General features: G+C 32.1%; 1 protein-coding gene across 1 annotated transcript in view; it reads right to left on the reverse strand.

The window, feature by feature from the left end:
* Positions 1–20065, reverse strand: part of LOC124371225 — a 39789-nt gene extending 19724 nt beyond the window's left edge. The window contains exons 1-4 of the mRNA XM_046829557.1: positions 18436–20065; positions 13132–13295; positions 6033–6202; positions 4450–4590 (exon numbers count right to left, since the gene is read on the reverse strand). Of these exons, the coding sequence (XP_046685513.1) occupies positions 4450–4590; positions 6033–6202; positions 13132–13295; positions 18436–19844 (1884 nt within the window). The 5' untranslated portion in view covers positions 19845–20065. The remainder of the gene's footprint in view (positions 1–4449; positions 4591–6032; positions 6203–13131; positions 13296–18435) is intronic.
* Between the last annotated feature and the right edge of the window lie 223 nt (positions 20066–20288).

Here is a 20288-nt window from a genome sequence, read left to right on the forward strand (position 1 = left end):
GATGCTTGCCCGCTGCGCAGCGCTTCGCGATGCTTGTTTTTTTAGAAAAAAAATTAACTCGAGTAGTTCCAAATTTGAAGCCCAGATCACGTCAGTGCCCCTGATCACTAATAGGTAATTCTCGCGGTTGCCTGCTCCCTATAACTGCTTTCCAGCAAGAAATTCTAGTCATTTCCTTTTCTAATTGACTATTGGAACATTATATTGTAATATGAGTTGCCTGCTCCCTATAACTGCTTTCCGGCAAGAAATTCTAGTCATTTCCTTTTCTAATTGACTATTGTAACATTATATTGTAATATGAGAAAAATCGAGGTTGACCCATATATTGCTTAGAATTACCAATCATTTTTTTATTTAATTTTGACACCAGAGGAGCCCATTTTGTATATTGTTAACTTAAGCCCAAATAAAAAAAAACAGTTAAAGAAACAGAGTAATACAAATTTATACTTTTGAAATGGATTTACCAGCTTCATGAAACCAATGGGGGTAAGTGAGGGTTTCCAGTCTGCATACACCATTTACTTAATCACTAACTGACAGTTTGCTATGATTCCCTACTTGATGATTTTTTTTAATAGCTATTGGAAGCACCATTGTCTAATTAGAAAACACGTTCAAATGGTTATGATTTTAGGCCCACAAAACATAATTCTATAATAAAATCTAAATTCCATACATGAAAATCACAAAGTGAGAAATGCAGACCAGGGGAAAGCGACCAAGGTCATAAGGCATCAAGCACTCTTTTATAGATGTAATTAACATGATGTTGTAAACTAAACTGACCATACTACAGATAATAAGGCAGGCTAGTCAATATCCAAATGTATAATTTAAATTACTGTTTTTTTATCAAATTAAATTAACTATACACATAAAATTTAAATCTAAAATTATTACGACCAAGATCCAGCAATTTATTAAATTTAGTTGGTCATTTGTTTGATTTTTTAAATACTTGGGAATAGTTATATCAAATAACATTACAGAAGAACTTAAACATAAAACAGACTAAATTTTATTAACATATGTCTATACGCCTGTAACAGAATGTCAAAATTCTCGTCACACAAAACCAAAATAAGACTATAAAATAATAATCTGCCTATTTTTGCTTAATGAGTCTGAAACTTGGAAAGTAAATAAGAAAGAGGAACAAAAATGTATAGTGTTTGAGGATAAAGTACTGTGCGAAATATATGGGTTAATGTATGAACAAGATGAATAGGGAATAAAGCAAAACAAGGAGATAAGGATCTTTACCAGACTAGTGACATAGTGATTGATATCAAGTACAGAAAAATTAGGTGGGCTGGACACATACTATGAGGGTAATTTGAAAAGTAAGATCCGTTTTTTTATTTAAAAAAAACCACAATAGATTTTTTTTTTAACTTGTTTTATTTGATTCCTGACATCAATCACTATTTTTCTACATAATGTCTACTTTTGTTTAAACACTTGTCATAACGATCTACAAGTTTTTGAATGCCGGTGTCATAGAAGTCGGCCGCCTGCGACGATAACCAGTCTTGTACTGCTTGTTTCACCTCGTCATCAGTGTCGAAGCGCTTCCCGCCTAGGAACTCTTTTAGGTAACGGATCAAGTGGAAGTCTCTCTGCGCCAAGTCTGGGCTGTATGGCGGGTGTTCTAGCTGTTTCCAACCAAACGATTTGATGAGATTTTGGGTTTGGTTGGCAGAGTGGGGTCTGGCATTGTCATGCAGCAACGAAACTCCAGCTGTCAATAGGCCACGTCGCTTGTTCTGTATTGCTCGTCTAAGGTTAGTCAGAGTGTTGCAATAAGTGGCCGCATTTATTGTTGTTCCTCACTCCATGAACTCAACTAGCAATATTCTACGTCTATCCCAAAACACTGTCGCCATAACCTTGCGTGTGGACAATGTTTGTTTTGCTTTCACTTTAACCGGTGACGTCGAGTGACGCCACTCCATCGACTGGCATTTCGTTTCTGGGGTTATGTGGGAAATCCATGTCTCCTGCAAACCCCGTCACAATGTGGTCTAAAAGGTTATCACCTTCCTGATGATATTGGATCTAAAATTCACGAGCAATACCCATTCTTCTTTTTTTGTGTTCCTCAGTAAGCAGCCTAGGAACCTTACGTGAGCACAATTTGCGAAAATCCAAAATTTCAGAAACAATTTTAAACAATGTGGTTCAACTCACGTTTGGAAATTCTATTGCTAATGAAGAAACAGTGAATCGCCGATCTTCACGAATTTTTTAATCAACGGCTTTCACCAAATCTTCAATGATCACTGACGGCCGACCAGATCGTGGTTCGTCATGGACATTTTACCGTCTATCTTTAAAAGCTCTCACCCACTTCCACACTTTGCTGTCACTCATTGCATTTGGACCGTACACTTCACTTATCTGTCATTGAATATCCGCTGCTGAAACGTTCCTTGCTGTCAAAAACCGTATCACAGACCGTATTTCACAATCGGCAGGACGTGCAATAGTTTTAAAAACATTTTAACCCTTTGAATGCCACAAGGCAAAAAATTTAGTACAAAAGAAATGCACTAGCAACTATATTGCAAGTCATTTGCGAAAAATGCCAGGGAATAATAAGAAGTATTACCGGGCTTCCGGAAAAAGAATATATTTTTATTATTTTTCATACTATTTTTATGAAACAGGTATCAAAATGTTTGTAAAAAGTTGTATTACAATAAAATGTTACAAAACAAATGAAACAACATAAAATAATATTAGTTTTGGCATTTCAAAACCAAAAAATGTATAAAGCAATTTTTATTTTTTAGTTTTTATTTTTTTTGACAAATTAATAAGAAACAATTTTACTATGGGAAGAATTTTTTTTAATATTCTTTATAACATTGTTAATGTGAAAAAAAATAATGGTTAACTTTTTTATATAATTACTATAGTTACATAACAATGCTTGAAATTATGTACATAATGAAAAAATCATTTTTCAGTACCGGTAACACAACACTAAAACAAAAATAATTAATGCATTACTTACATTTATCCTTTGGTTCTAAAGTATATCTAATATATGGTCTTCATATTTTTCCAAAAAATATGTACACACACGCGCGCGCGCGCGCGCCCGCGCGCACACACACACACACACACACACGCGCGCACGCACAGGAGATATCAATTTAACAAAATCATTTTAGAGATCCTAACCCCAAAACGATGTAAACACAACCATGTAACCGAACGTATTATTTTAGATATTACGCATACTATACGTAGCAAGTTGTTTACGCGCCAACGATGTTACGCGCCCGGTTGATCACCGCCAGCTGTTGTTGCTTCTATTATTCTGTGTTTTTTTTATCTTCACTAATATAAAGTACTATGTGAACTATTATTTATCTATTGCAGGATAGTTCACAAATAAAACAATATTGGTTGTGAAAAGAATTCATGAAAAATAAAGCGTTAAAAATTACGATAACAGACGGCGACGACGGATCGTCGCCGTGGCACGCAAAGGGTTAAAAAGGCACAGACAACAGCAGACTACAACGATTTCACTGCAAATGACGTCGTTCTGCGCGCAATGCATGCCAGGAGTCAGGGCCCATGCGCATTTTGCTGCTCGCTTACTGTTTGTCTGGTTAACGTGAATTAGACCTTACTTTCCGAATTACCCTCGTAGAAAGGGGAGGGAAATATTGATTAAGCCTCTTATAAAATAGAATTCTGATTGGATTGGCCAAAACAGATTGGACCCAAGTAAAATCTGGTGGATGTAATTGGAGCTATAGAGGAATATGCAGAAGATTGATTAAGATTAAGGAGATATGACAGTCTTAATACAATTGTCAGTATGGCTATTTGACACAGATGTAGAAGGCCATGTACAATAAACAGTAAGTAATTATTTGATCGTGTTAATCTGTTTTGATCGAACATATAGCCAATTTTATTTCCATTTTTTTAGAAAACTATTACTCAATTAATGTGTTTTTTTGTTTTGTTTTATAAAAAGAGATTTAAAAAGAAATATTGCAAAATTTTTTTACATATTACAATTAAAGATTAAGTTCATCTTTGATATAAGTTTTCTAGAAAACAGAATTGTTTACTCAAGAACAGAACATAAAATACGCCAATGGCGTAGTGTAGCGGGTACGGCAGTTATCACGAGATAACCAGATCAAGCAACATCGAGCGTGGCCGCTGCTTGGACAGGTGACCGCTGAGCGATCCTGTCCTTGCAAGCGGCCCGCCTGCCCGGCCATTGGTGGTGGTTCGGAAGTCACCTTTAAGCCGTTGGTCCCCAGGTTAAGTGTTAGAGAGGGCTTCTTAGCCCTAACTTCGCCTGGTAAAATAAGACATTCTTTACTTTACTTTTTACTTTTACTTTAAAATTTACTACATAAAACTAACTGAATCTAATCAATTGCAGTATTGAATAGTTAAAATACTTACTGCTATCGCTGTCAATATCTGAGGTACTCCAGCGAGCTTGTTGTTGGCCAGTATGAGGTGAGTAAGGCGCTCTCCCATGGTTTGTGCTAGGTATAGCAGAGACGCCATGCTTACTGCACTGCGCGGGCTGTTTAACTCAGGCTGTAATATACCAAACATTATTATTTATTTTGTCAATAGTACTAAACGAAATAGAGTTGTTTTATATAAATAATTAAATAAATATATACGTAGCATGTCCATGATCTATCCAGCAATATTTAAGAAATTTCTTCTTCGTATCAAGACAAACAAAATACTAAATATGAACAAGGGTCAGAAATGCTCAATTTACAGTCTGTTTGTATGTATGTGTTTGTTAGTTTTCATTTTAAAAAACCATTTAGGATTTTTTTTCTAATTTAGCAGTTCCAGGTTAAACCTCTATCTGGCTGTATGCCTAGAAACTTAACAGAGTCAATTACACCATTAGAATTATAACAGAGGATACCAACATCAGAATATCTTGGTCTCAATCAAACTGTAGGCCATTTAGAAGTTAAGAAAATTCTCAGTTAATTAGTTAGAAGTAAAATAAACTTTGTTATCAAAAAGATGCATATGACTTGCAAAAATCTCACGGTGCTACGAGTTAATATATCCTTCATCATAATTTCACTGAACCTCTCCATTACTACAGACCATAAGCAAATGTGATCTACTAGTATCAATTTGGACTACTTTCAGTGATATTTTACATTGTTTACTACGAGAATATTGCATTCTTTATTTTCATCTTCACTGAATATGTTTTTTTTCTTAATCAGCTGTTTATAGAAAACAAACAAATGGCTCAAATCAGCTGTATTGCAACATCGTATCTACTTTATTCTGACCATTTTGAGTATACTATGTGGTTTCACGGGTTCTGGTAAAAAAATAATAATTTTGTAATAAGTTTCTAGTCAGTAACAAAAGTATAGGTTATTAGTTTTGGTTTAATTACTATTTCACTGTAGAATAATAATGCAAAATAATAATGATACAAAATTGATTTAGTGGATAAGTATTTGTGAGTGTAGTAGCCCTAGGCCTATCTGTGAAAGTTGGTTTTTTTTATAATGTGAACAATTTTGGATAAGTGTTACATTATTTATGACTTTTAGGCATTTTTGTACTATTTATACTCCATTTAATTATAACTAAAACATATCATTATTTGTGCATTAGCAGGAAAATCTCCAGCAACAGGCTAGAGGTGAGCTCTTCGAAATCCCCATGTTGAAGGGTTAAATATTAATTAATAAGGTACAGCCTAAAAATACAACTGATTCATATACACTCCTACACATCACATGATATTGTTAACTCTAATGTGATTGGAAAAGATTACAAATGTTATAATTTAGTTATAAGGTCATATATAAATGTACTAGAGAAGGCAGAACAGAAACAGAGGCTTTTCCTAGTAATGACCAGGAATTTATATTTTAGTAAATTCAAAAATAAGTACAGTGGAAACTAAAAAGAAACTAGAAATAAAATCATGTAAATTTTAGGGATTGAAAATACTGTAAAACAGATAAATATGATGATTAACATACATTGATACTTGACAGATCAAGCCTCTCGAGGTAAGGACAGTTTGAAACGAGAAACTTGATGTTATCCAGGCTGAGTCCCTGTAATCCAGACAATCCCAGGCCTTGTAGTTTTACGCAGGAGGTTGCCATTTTGTCCAGTACACTCGGAATACCAGTGAATGACCAGCCTCCTACACACACATGATACATTATTGTTAATTGACAAATCCATCCTCTTGAGATGTAATCAATCAAAAACAAGAAACAGTATCAATTAAATTATTTATTGTGTGTAAAAACTTAGAAATAACCAAATAATTCATTTTAGAAACCATACAGTAATATTAATGATAATATGGTAATGTTTAAGGCCCTAATACTGAGTACTCTGCAGTATAAAACAAATAAGGAACAACTATTATAGCTACAACTTAAAGCATGTGACTCTTCTTGCAAGCTCTCACCTGACTGAAAACACACAATATAATGAAAAATGTACATGACATACAATAGAAATAATAGATTAGATACGTGTTATAGAATGATAAGATCTAATTACTTATTTATTATTACCATGAGCATGTTCACTACACTAGCCTTTACACAATATCCTGTTAACCATTATGATCATTATGTTGAATCTTACGTTCAACCCTTCACTTCACTGTACTGCATTAAATAAAAATAGTATAAACTTTCTAGAGATTGTGGTAAAAACATTTTTAAAGAACAGCACAGTCAGTCCACTAATTATTGTACACATTAGAAGTTTTAGAAGTGAACTATATCTTTGGAGTGATATTCATCACTGAAAATGTGTTCAAACACACTTAAACTGTGACTATGGATTTAGAGGCTAGCTTACACCCGAGGAAGATCTTTTTCTAAAAGACTCTAGAATTTCCCAAACATCCATAACAAGCACAATCAGATGTCTCAAGAAATGTCTACTCTGATGTAAATAATCGATTGCTACATGCCTAATGTAAACCAGGCATGAAATATGGCAAACACAAAAACAACAAACACAAAAGACCACTTACCAAGAGGACTTTTTTAATGTTTCGAATAGCAACATTTTGACATGGAATAAAACATTTTTGTAAAATTTCCCAGTAGTATTATACATATTTATTTTTTTAGCACATACCTAAAATTTAAGGCTCGGCTCGACAACAGCAGAATTGTTTTATATTTAAAAAACACATACAGATAGATAGATGAAAAATCGAGTATTTAAGGACACAATAATTACAGGAATTTTGTAACGGTAAGAACCCATACATGTATATAATTTTAACAAATACTTTTTATTATTAACCTCTGGACTCTCATAATCATATATCTTTTTCTGTGTATCCTCGATATTAAATCTATACTAAATTTATTGAAAATTCTGTCTTGTATTTCTTTGAATAAATAGATGCGTCAGTATGGGATGCCTACCATATAGCAGCTTCAATACAAGCCATTATAACCTTGTTATCTTTAAAAATGCTCCTGTTGATTGGTGTTCCTTTAATTGCTTTAAAAAGAATTATATTAATTTATAATAACAACAATTATTTAAAATTTGCAGTTTTAGCTATAGAACTGTTAAGACTCCTTAATTTAACTAATAAAATAACATGTTATCATTTATTATTTTTACTACAGGACTTATGGTATACACCAATTAAGAGACCATGTTCTTTGAAAAATTCCCCATTGATGTGTTAGCGTTACCCATCTGTTAATAAAAGGTTAAAATTATAACACACAATACAACATTCTCATGTAAGTTAATGGTTTGATTAATTATCATAGTTGTTCATACTACCATTAAAGTTAGTTTATAAAAACACCAGCAGAACTATAAAATTTAATGTGCACTGATTTTTTTAGCAACTAAAACATGATAACTTTATTAATATAACGTTATATTTGCATACATCTGAGAGTATAACCAATGAGTTTCATGACATAACATAAACAGTAGTAGAAATGAAAGAAGATGATTGAAAATTGTGACATAACAAATATCCCCGAATATCCTGTCACTATGTAATTAAGCGTAAACACCAGTTAGGACTCATTGTAATGAGAGGTTTCTCAGCTTCTTGTGAAAACAAATGAAACAATGTTAATGTTATGTAACATTAAAAATATATTTTATATTTAAGGATAAAAAATTCAAGGAACATAAAGAATTAAATCCAAATTATTATTTGTTTTTAATTTTATTATTTAACTGTAAATATGTATAAAGTATTTAAAGTTCCTTGAAACATCAACATTTTGATATTTTACAATTACAATTTATTACTAGCAACAAATTGTATGAATTTGAAGACAGGAGTATAACTTTTGAAACTTATCTTGACATGATAGAGAACTTCAAAAGGGATTTCTGTTGTCTTATTTTAATTGCCCAAGGCGTTGTTCCTACGGTAGCGATTTGTACCTTCAAAATGAGCAGGCGCCGGCCACTGTAAATTTAACGAAACCTTGAACTCTGTGTTAAAAATTATAAGTTTGAAATAGCGACTTGCAAAATTACAAGCCCAGGATAATAACTTTAAGAGCTCCATCTAACATGATCAAAGTAGTCTCTTTTGAACTGTTTGGTCAAGAGTAAAAGTTAAGATGGTAACTTAATTACAAAAGTTGTAATATAAGCCTAAAATTACGTACTAAAATAGTACATTTGTACCTATCATGTATGAAAATTTGATCTTAACTGGGGATCTCAAGTTTACGAGTTATGAAATTTTAAAGTTGTAATTTGGTTGGAAACCACTAAAAACCATTACCTATTTCGTTCTTACTGATATATAACTGGAATTTATTATTTGTAAATAATTTGTTTTATATGTATAAATGCAGAAATAAACAAGCTAAATTAAAATTAATTCCCATAATTGAAGTTCTGCTAGTTATTTTGTGATTAAGGTTCAAACACGGGTATCTGTGTTTGAACCTTAGTTGCAACGCAACGACTCGACCTTCTATAATTTTGCCATCCCTACAATTTTGCTGCCCCGGACAAACGACACCCTCTGCCTCCACCCCTAGCTGCGGCTCTGATCTAGCCAAAGGGATACTAGTGAAAAATTTGTCTAAGAACAAACCTAAACAGTACCCTTTATTTAGGTAATTTCCTATTTTCAGTAATGCAACAACTTTGTGAGCTAAATCTGTTCTGATCTGCTGCTTCCACATTCCTAGCATCCTTATGGAGAATGCTACACAATAACGGGTTATAGCATCATATAAAACCCATAGTTTTAATATGATGTCGGTGATTTTTTTCTGTGACATGTATTGCATTAGCTTAATGCGCTTTATTGTACCCACTAGTGACTCATCAATAGAAAGTGATTGGTTAGTGATATAAAGATGCCAAAAGAGCCTCTAAGAGTGGTCAATGATTAGGTGAAAATGACTACAAGGATCATACCCTGGCTCATCAGGATCAGGCAAGACCGAGACATCAGTGATGTGAAAAATTTCAATATAACTTTGAATCTGTTTCTGCTCATTATTTTCCTGAACCATAAGGTTGCTTGAGAAGTCTTAGTGTTCCAATAACTTTTGATGGTTGGTTTTGAATGAGTCCCATATTAAAAATCACTTCACTCACTGCAGAATGTGGTCTCTTCTGACTCATGTTGACAAAGAATCAAACCGATGAAAACATGATGTAAACTGACACTAAAATACACTTCTATAATACTTCAGGTGGATTTCATCTAACCCCAAACTCCACTGCCCTTATAAAAAATGCAACTTTATTAAAACTACTATGAAAACTGCAAAATCATGACACCAATCATGTATATAGTGGTGTGCTCATGCTCGGCACTTCAGTCAGAGTCCAGCCGTGACAACAGGAACATCTCTGCACTGCACATTTCTTTTATATTCAAATTTGAAATATGTCCTGCCAGTTGTGAAGTGTGGTCTGTGATTTGTTATTAGTAAGCAAACAAACTTACAACCAATAGAATTCATCAGGAACTGTGTGAAGTGTATGGAAACAATATAATGACTGAAACTTCAGTTTAACAATAGCAGAACAAATGTTTATAATCAATAGAAGAGTGAATGTCCGAGCATTGTGACTGAAAATCTGGTTGTCGAAGTTGACGAAAAGATTAGTTAAAACTGCTGTTTCACAATAACTGAGCTTTCCTATGTTTCCCACAAATTTTATGGATTTCATTGTTTAAAACTGTTTCACAGAAGATAGGCTACCACATTTTGTGCACCATGAACACATCACTGAGTGGCTGAGATCACAGGTGGCAGAATTCTATGGCAAAGAAATTTCATAGCTTGTCCATCGCTATAGCAAGTGTCTGAATTTGTGTGGTGATTATGTAGAAAAGTAATATTTTAGTCCTTCTTTCATATGTACATAATAAAATATTTTTCTTGAACTTGTTTATTTCTTCATTCCAAAACAATCCTTACTTTCTGAATAGACCTCATATTTTTAAATTTTACAACAGAAGTGTTTAAGGTTTATAATTTTTATATGAAAAAACTATTATTAGGTAAAGAGTTGCTATTTTTTCCATTACAATAAACAAAACAAAAATATATTTTTAAAGGTAACTTTAAAACTTTTGTGAATTTTAAAATTTAATATGACTTAAATTTGTAATAAAATATTACTAATATCAAAATTTAAAAAAATAAATGTGTTTGACGAGCTACAGAAACAAAACCAGGACTATTACCTCTACAGGTGATTAATCTTCATGAAAAAAAATTTATTTTGTATGTTGAGAGCTTTATGGTTTATCATGTGTATGTCAAATGTCATCTTTTTCAGACACCAAGAAGTTAAAAAACATTAATATAAGTTCTTCTACAAATTAAAAATCATACATGGTGTCGCACGAGTAACCCAACAATCTTCTCAGGTGGTTTTCTCTAATCAAAATAATGAAAAAAAATTTATATAAACATATGTCTGGAAACGCTTTGTTAGCAAGCTAACGCTAGCGAAATATTTCACCCAATTTTCTAGGAAAAGATGGAAATAAGGCGTAACTGATGTTTTTATGGCTTAAGATAGTTATTAAATTTATTGGATTTTATGTAAAATGATCTGAAAAGTTGAATAAAATACGTCCCAGACCTGTAACATCACCCATTTTTTTGAGATATCAGACAAAATATGCAAAATTCAGTCTCGAAAAAACATGCTTTGATTAGATTATAAGTACATTAACTTCATTAAATGGGTAACACACAAACTTTTTAACAAAAATTGTTAGAGAATCTAATTCCAAAGAGAATAATGTAAAATAAACTAATAATAAACAAACACAAAATTTAAAAACTTAATGCTTAATTAAATCAACACATACGAAAAATAAGACAGAATGTGCAATATCTGTTTATTAAATGAACGCTCTTCGATAAAACAAAACATTTTCATTCCTCATCTTTGCTAATCTTTAATTCCAAATCCATACCTTATAAATGGTGTTCAAGGTGATTTCCTTGATGATTTATGCACAATCTAGTGTGTTTAACAAAATCACGTGTAGCTTTTCTGATAGCATCTAGGTCGTTCTTAAGTAGTTCACAAGCGTTTAAAATTCGGTTCATTAATTCTTCTTTGGAATTAACTGGTTCTGCCCATACAAGATGCTTTAATGACCCGAAAGGTATTTTATATATATATATATATATATATAAAGATTATAATCCAAAGGATTCAAATCAAGGGACCTAGGAGGCCAATTAATCGGTCCTCGTCAACCAATCCATTTCCCTGGAAAACTTATCTGCAAGTGCTCTCTAAATTTTGTAAATAATGTGCCGGTGCGCCATTATTTTGTAATAGCATTTGATGTCTTCTTTCAAGTGGTACATCTTCAAGTAAAACTGACAGTATTACAGGGCATTCTCTCGAACAATCAATGGTTAGAAAAGATCCACTTGTTTGTAAGTTATTGAAAACCAATGCAAATGTTATGTGAGTAGTTGTTCTATTCGGAAATCATCTTTCATATTGACGTTTAGCTGCAAGACTATTTCCATTGGCAAAACCATAGACGAAAACAATATCATCAGTCTTGATTTGAAAATGTAAATAGCATCTTGTCGTTAAAAAAAACACAAATAACGTACAAATAATAAAATAATACACATACACTGCACAAAACCAAAGATGATAGACAAGTTACTGCAACAGCTGAATTGTTGGGTAGCTGTACAATAATAACTTGTATTCAGGTATTGTTGTAGCAGTGTTGCCGACTCTCAATTTTCAATAAACTAAAAGCATTTCAATTGACGCTGTATTTTTAAAATCTGTTTTCTCAACCTACCAAACCTACAATGCTTTATACATATTTTGTAACTATTTGCTTGACTGAAAAAAAATCTTTAAATTTTTTTTACAAAGAACATTCATGTAATAAACATTAATTTTTTAAACTATGTGTTTATTTATTGTTGGCCTATTTTACAGTATTCTCTTCAAGAATTATACTATTAATAAGTTTCAGTTAAAAAGTTTGAGAGTTTATTACTTATTTAATGTGTACTTCAAATCTAAACAAAGTATGTTTTTCGAGACAGAACTTTGCATATTTTGTCTGATATCTCAGAAATGGGTGGTATAACAGGTCTGGGACATATTTTATTCAATTTTTCAGTTCATTTTACATAAAATCCAATAAAATTAACAACTATCTTTATGCCATAAAAACATCAGTTTTGCTTTATTTCTGTCCTTTCCTATAAAATCGGGTGGAATCTTTCGCTAGCCGTAGCTTGCTAAGAAAGCGTATCAAGACATGTGCTTATATGAACTTTTTCATTATTTTGATGAGAGAAAGCCACTTGAGAAGTTTGTCGGTTTACTCAAGGGACTGTATAGAATAACATGGGCGAGACAAAATTTCGTATGATGGTCCAATAGTGATGAAAATGATAAGGATAAATAAAACTGTGCTGGACAACAGTGGGCCTGGGACACAAAATAAGTGTGTCACGAGTATGACATTGCATCATGTATCTGAGAATGCTTTCATACCATTCAAAAATGCTGTGCACACTTACTTTATACCTGGAAGACAAATCAAAAATAATGAAAGTAAAAGTTATGCCAACTTACCTAAGTTCAGTTCCTGGACTTGAGCTAATCTGTTCTCACACAGCCACTGGAAAGTTCTGTCATTCTTGACCCTATCTCTGCACCAAGTGGACGCCAGATCTATATGATACCACAAGTGTGGAGACACTGCTACATCTCTCCATAGACGGCAAACACGTGACATCCTGTCGGAACATAATTTTAGACTTCCCCAAATAAGACACTTTTTTTCGTTATATGTCCCATATCTATGGATCAAAACTTGTTATGAATAATTCTATTTAGAAATGATATAAGATTTTTTTTTAATTTTAATAGTATTATATTAATGTGTGATAAGTTTTAGTATATTGCTACTTTCAGCTTACTGAAAATTTCCAAGATATGAAACATCATTTAAACTTGGTATTTTAAAGGTGTAATGTAGCAATTACAGTTCAAAATGCAGTTTGAATGATAAAACATTAAAATATAAACCATGGGCTATTATTTACTTTTTACTACTGTTATTTAACATTATGTTAATATGAGACCAGTCCAATGTTATAAAACTAAATTATTTTTTGTAGAGTGTGACATAATTTTTTCCAAAACCTACAATAATGTAGAGTCAAAACACAGGTACTAAAAATGATAGTATGTACAGAATGCATTAAAAAAATGTATGTATAATGTTTCTCCTTTCTCTTTTTAAATATACACATTTTTAATTTATTTCAAATTGATGAAAAAAATTGGGTAAGACATTTTCTTAACCATACATTTTTAATCAAGATTAAATTCTATGTTCTTTTCTTCTAAACACTAAAAAAACTAAGTCAGTAATATTCTATTATAGAAATCACTATCATATCTCTCCATAGATGGCTAACACAACAAATCCGAACATAATTTTAGACTTCCTCAACTAATATACTTGTTTTTCACTATCTAACTTTTGCACATAAAACGAATCAAATGTTAAAAATAATAAAGTACTCCACAAGCTCTCCAAATTAGTGTATTGGATATATACAAGATATCACCATTGACGTATATAAACATACAAATAAGTTTCTATATATCTTCCTCATTGTTAAAATTGACTTGGTTGAGAATAGACTTCATATACAAATAAATTTCAGGTAGTTAAGTTTTTGAGGGTTTTCCATAGAAGGAGGTTAGTAGGCAAGCTCTCGCAGAGAATTTTTGTGGAAGAAGTTGGTACCACTGCCATACAGTGGGAAATCAGCAGAAGTGGACAGTCCCAACAGTAACTTGTGGACTCTCATTATGTGGAGTGTTTAAATACGAGTGTTCCCAATCAGACTCCACCCATATTTGAAGTGCTTGCTTGTAACATGCTACCAAAATGACAAGGGTGTGAATAACATGTAACTACGATTCATCACAGAATAGGATTTAGGTCAAGGAGAGAACGTGTCAAGATAAAATAGGACAGAATTTCAGAAAGATGGATATTAACATTGAAGACAGAAATGGATAACCATTTATTATGATTAATGATATGCTGCAGATCTCTAGTCCAATCGCTGTTACATAATTGGTGGCATGCATGGACTTGTCCAAACATTCCATTAACTGATCGACTAAAATATCACAAGTAGGGTGCACAATAAATCTCTCACTAGTCTCAAAGACATTCAACAAATTCTCAAGTAGCAATGATGATTTTATGTACTTCAGTAAGGATCTTAAGCAACCATCATGCACAACAATAATACATGTCTGAACAAAACAATCTGTGCTAAGACGTCCTAAATCCAAAACCGTTATAAACCACATTGAATACTTCAAAGGACAAATAATAAATCATTTATGAAAAAAAATGTCCTGTGTGAGAGAAGAATATTGAGTTCTGTGGTTTAAAAACATTATGTTTCGTTTTGAAGCAGTAGCTGGTAAAATGGTGTAAAAATCTATATACAAATGTTCTCATCTATGGCAGATTATAGTACATAATTTAAACATATACCTGTGTTTTAAAAGAAAACCTAAATATGTCGCCATTTCATATTGCAGCAGTATTGTGCAATGACATGTTTAAAGTTAGGTACAGTCCAATTTCTATAACGGTAGAGCTAAACACAGGGAGCTAAGGTAGATAAGAGATATGATCACAGAAGATAAATCATTCATCTGGACATGGTGTGCTGAGGTCCAACATTATTCCTGTTAGTTCTAGTGCCAAGTAATTTTAATTGTTACCATTAAAATATTTGCTACCCGATCTCTTACTACACAGATGACAATCCGAGCACTCACTTTGGCCATGCCTCAATTTATAGCATTTCTTGTGTAAATAATAAAATCAAAGTTACAATGTGCAGATATTGTAACAGGATTTTTCACAAAGTGGTTCACGTGGTCAGAGAGACAGCTGAAACATCATGTGGGTTACACCCTAAACCCATTGTAGGATACAACTCTATAATCAGTTTTTACATTGTGGATGTCCAAATTATTTGTTATTTTCTGTGCTCCTTATAAACAGCTTTATTAAAAAACCGTGCTATTCTATCTATTGTATTACCTAGTTAGTAGTTTATTTCAGCACTGAAGCTTTTGAGTAATTAAGTGTACTGCCTTATAATGAAAACATATGTGCCAAAGGTGATATCTGGAAAAACTTTCAGTCAGGCTTTAGAGATCATTTTCGAGTGAGTTTAGGATAAATGAAATGAACGAAACCATTACCATTAAAAAATCTCTGGAAAGAACACGAACAGAATATGGATCTTTTTGTATATATTCCGAAAAGAAAAGAAATATTTAAAATTCTTGCCTGCTGCAAGCTGTTATCACTTCTAAAAGGGGGAAAAGAAGTTTAACTATCACAAAAATCAATAATTTTAATTACAATGTTTATAATTTTAATAGAAATATGATTTGAGAAATAATAAAATACCACACTGCACAAAATAAAGTAACCAAAAAACCGATGATAAAGTTAAATTTTGTCTAGATAAAATGGAGATATATCAGTTGACAGTGAAAAATATTTTACAAGATCATAAAAATGAAAAGTTAATATTTTGGAAGACATAGTGTATACACACAATTTAATACACAACCAAGCGTTTTATAAAACACCTTGATTATTTTGAATACAATGACAGCTAAGAAACAGAAAGTAACACTGAGGAATTCAAATTCATATGCAACTCTATTATATTTAGATGGTACTGTATAAGTTTGCAGACAATTCTGTTTAAGCTTTAAAGTGGGGGATGCAATCGATTTTGAGTTTGAAAAACATTTATATCTCCCTGGAATACAGAAGAGGTACAACAAGATTTGGATCACTTGATGTAAAACTATATCCATTTAAAGGAAATTTAGGCACTTTTGTAATCAGGTCCAAATTAAGACGGCTGAAGATAAAGATTTGAAACTTTTACGTTATGTCAATGAGTTATAGCTTTAAGGAGGGATATGTTTTTTATTCATTTAGGACTTAAGGAAAATTGGATTATTAATATATATATATTTTTTTTTTTATTAAATATAATTTGAGAAAATTACATGTTTTAAAGTATGTTTTTTCTTAATTAAATATAAACATTTTTTATAAATAAAAAATACGTTATTTTCTGAAGGTAACTTAAAAAGGGAATGAGTTGAGAAATGAAATGAGAATGAGCTGAAGTTATGAGTTATAACTTATGTTTATGCTGTACAAATTTCAATTTTTACTTCAGCTGTTTTCATTTACGCCTGTTACAAAATACCAAAATATCCTACTTTAAATGCCTGTAATTTCATGTGGAGTGATAAAAACAATTTTTTTGTACATTTATGTATTCAGATTAGTTATGTTAAAAAACCATGACTTCAAAATAAAAATATTTTGCAAACCCTAAATCGATTACACAACCTTAATTTCATTACATTTATAATATATAATTAATTATTTGTAATCATGAGCGAAAGCGACTTTTTCATGCAGCCCATAACTGAGTATGGTTATAAAAATCATACTGTAACTCATAATAACTGATCATGAATAAAAAAATTTATATTCAGAATGACAAAAGAAGAGACGTTGAGGCAAGCAGTTAATTCCTTTAAATCTATGAAAATTACATTTTACAGTGTAGTCAACTTCTGATTGCCATGGGGCATATTTCAGGTTTACTGTGATAGCATGGAAACTGCTATAGTCATGTCAAAAACCGCTACAATTTGAATTGTAAAATAAAAAGAAAATGAATGACAAACAATGCATAACAGTTTAGTGGACTTTATGATACAATGTAAAATTAAAAAGTTAAAGCTATAGATAAAATTGGCTTGAAAGTTATAAGATATTTCTTTTCAATAAATAATGAATAAGATGGGAATTAGAGAATACAATAATATGTCTGAATAAATGATTGGATTGTTTCCTGCAACCAATTTTCATAAAACTCTTAGTCTTTCTAACTCAATCTATCTTAATCCCTCCACTGTCACATTCTGCAGACAGGAGGATAAAATTCACCTTATTGGTGGCCATCACCTATCACACTATATACCACTACAAGTCCTACTTTTCACATTAAAAACAGTGTAAATTATTTATCACTTATTACAAACTATACTAAAGTTATATTTTCAGGTTTGTTTTTAGACAATATAAAAGTAAGATTTTATCGAATTAACACAAAATCTGTCTAAAAAACCAATATACTTCGTTAATAACTAAAGTCTTATTTTTAAGGGTACCGGTAATCAGTTAACTCTCAAAAGGTCATAGGGTCCCTCAATGTATGACCTTTTACAGCTACATAAAATATATATTATAAATAATGTTTAATGATATTAAACATGATTGAACAATTAAACATTGAATTATGATTACAAATGTTTATGAAACTCTAAAAATTTCTCTGGAATTGCAGGTCATGGTCATGTATCACCATATATATATATATATATATATATATATATATATATATATATATATATATATATATATATATATATATATATAAAGTGAAACAATTTAGTGACAGGATATTTTTGAAAGGCACTGAGAGAGTTAACAATTTAAGAAAAGAATATCCAAATTTGGCAGCTAAAACTTCACACAAAATACTTTACAGCATCGCAACATTCCAACCTAACAGTGTATCATTGAAGTTTGTAAAAGCCAAGAGTAATGATATAATTCACTTTCATTTTTTCATTATGGTTATTATACAATATGACATGTAAAATACTAAAATATTCATTAAAAAGATTGCAGATGACTCAAAATTGACAATTTTTACTCATAAATCCGTAATTAATGTTAATATTATATGAATATATGTATATGTGTGTGTGTAAAATAAGACTTACCTGACAAGAAATGGTACACAGCCTTCAATTTTAGTGACCATGTAAAATATATTATTTAGAATTTTCTTTGGCATTCTGTCACCCCAAGGACTTTGTTCCAAAGGTTCTTCATATTCGTCAATCTCTTCACTCTGTTTATTTTTACGTTTTCTCGTTTTTTGAGGAGCCAATGTTAAAGATTTCTTTATCCTTATCTTGATCCCATTTTGATCAGGTGAGATCTGACTCTGATAGGTTGCTATTGTTGATGGTGATTTTCTCTGTCGAGGTTGTTTAGATGTTTTTCTTTTTCTTCCACGTGTTTCCTGTTTTAATTTTCTTTCCTCATTTCCCTGATCAACTATCCCTTCAGCTTCAGGAGAACACACAGTTTCACTACTCACACAATCACTGCTAACAGTTCTTTCACTTGTCCCTGGTTCTACCCCTTCCTGACTTTCACCTGTCCTCACAGAGTCCCCAGTTCCTGCAGGACTCCATTCTCCATTTTTGTCACAACACTCTGACGATATCACACCATTGTCTAAAGCACTTGGTATCACACTCTCTACAGAATGTCCTGGACTTCTAAAGTCCACTACAGGATGAGCTGCTTGATTTTGAACAGGACTTTGTAACTGTGGTATATGAGCATTTGATGAAGAATATCCCTGATGCATCATCATAGAATTATCATTCACACAACTTGATAAGTTAGGGATAGGAATTGGTGATAAATGGTCCATTAAAGGTCTATTTGAGGAGGTTGAAAGAGGCAAAGAATGTCCTGTAGACATGAGTATGGGAGAACAAGTTGACATTGTATGAGAACCCGTAGACATGGGCAAAGGCATACCAGGAGACATTCCAGAATTAGAAGCTAAAGAAAGTGAGGAGGATGATAGCACCTGATTAGGGATATTAGGGATGGATAAATTTGTGCTAGACGTTATTGGCATACACGAATTCTGAGACATTGCCATCCCTGAACTTCCTGCCATCTGCATTAATGGTCCTGAATTCATTGTCATGCCCACATTAGGAGGCAATGACAATCCACAGTTCATTGGAGAGCCCAACGGACTCGACATTGTTAAATTTGGACCAGCCGACATGGACATTCCCTGACCAGGAGCCATAGACATAGCAGAACCTCCAGCCATCAAACTAGGAGCAGTCATGGACATACCAGGTCCTGCCATTGTCATGCCACTGCCCATTGTCATCGATAATCCAGAATTTAAGGACATAGACATGAGCCCAGAACTTGCTTGCATATTATCATAACAATATCCAGATGACATACTATGTTGTTCATGGCGAGGAGGATCTAACAAGAAATCTTTTAAACAATCATGTTCAGTGTCTGAAGAACTCAAAGGAGCAAACATCTCATGATGATCAAAGCAATCCCCATTTTGTTCGTCCATCTTGAAATGAGTTGATTAAACAATGTCTTAATCACAATAGTTAAAAATTGTTTATGTAGGTGGTCTACATTTTTGTAAAATTTATAATATGGATCAACTAATTCAGTTAATTTTCCTTGCAGTCCACATAATCTTCTTTATTCTTTCAATTATATACTTCTTTCATAAGTATTTTACTGCTAGGGAATCCCACAGTAATAACAACAGCGACAAATCCTCAACAAATCTGAAACAAAAACATGTTTACAATAAGAGAAAATGTGCTTTGGTGGAATATCCAATTTTAACATATTAACATTTTGTAAAAATAATAAATAGAAATTTTTTGTACTTATTACTAAACTATTACAACTTTTTATTAAACTAGAGGCTAAATTTAATGCTTTATCAACTAAAATGTTTTTGAAAAAATAAGTAGTCTTACATACAACAACATATTCTGAG

The sequence above is a fragment of the Homalodisca vitripennis genome, unplaced genomic scaffold, assembly GCF_021130785.1.
Source record: "Homalodisca vitripennis isolate AUS2020 unplaced genomic scaffold, UT_GWSS_2.1 ScUCBcl_1137;HRSCAF=4382, whole genome shotgun sequence".
Classification (NCBI taxonomy): Eukaryota; Metazoa; Arthropoda; class Insecta; order Hemiptera; family Cicadellidae; genus Homalodisca; species Homalodisca vitripennis.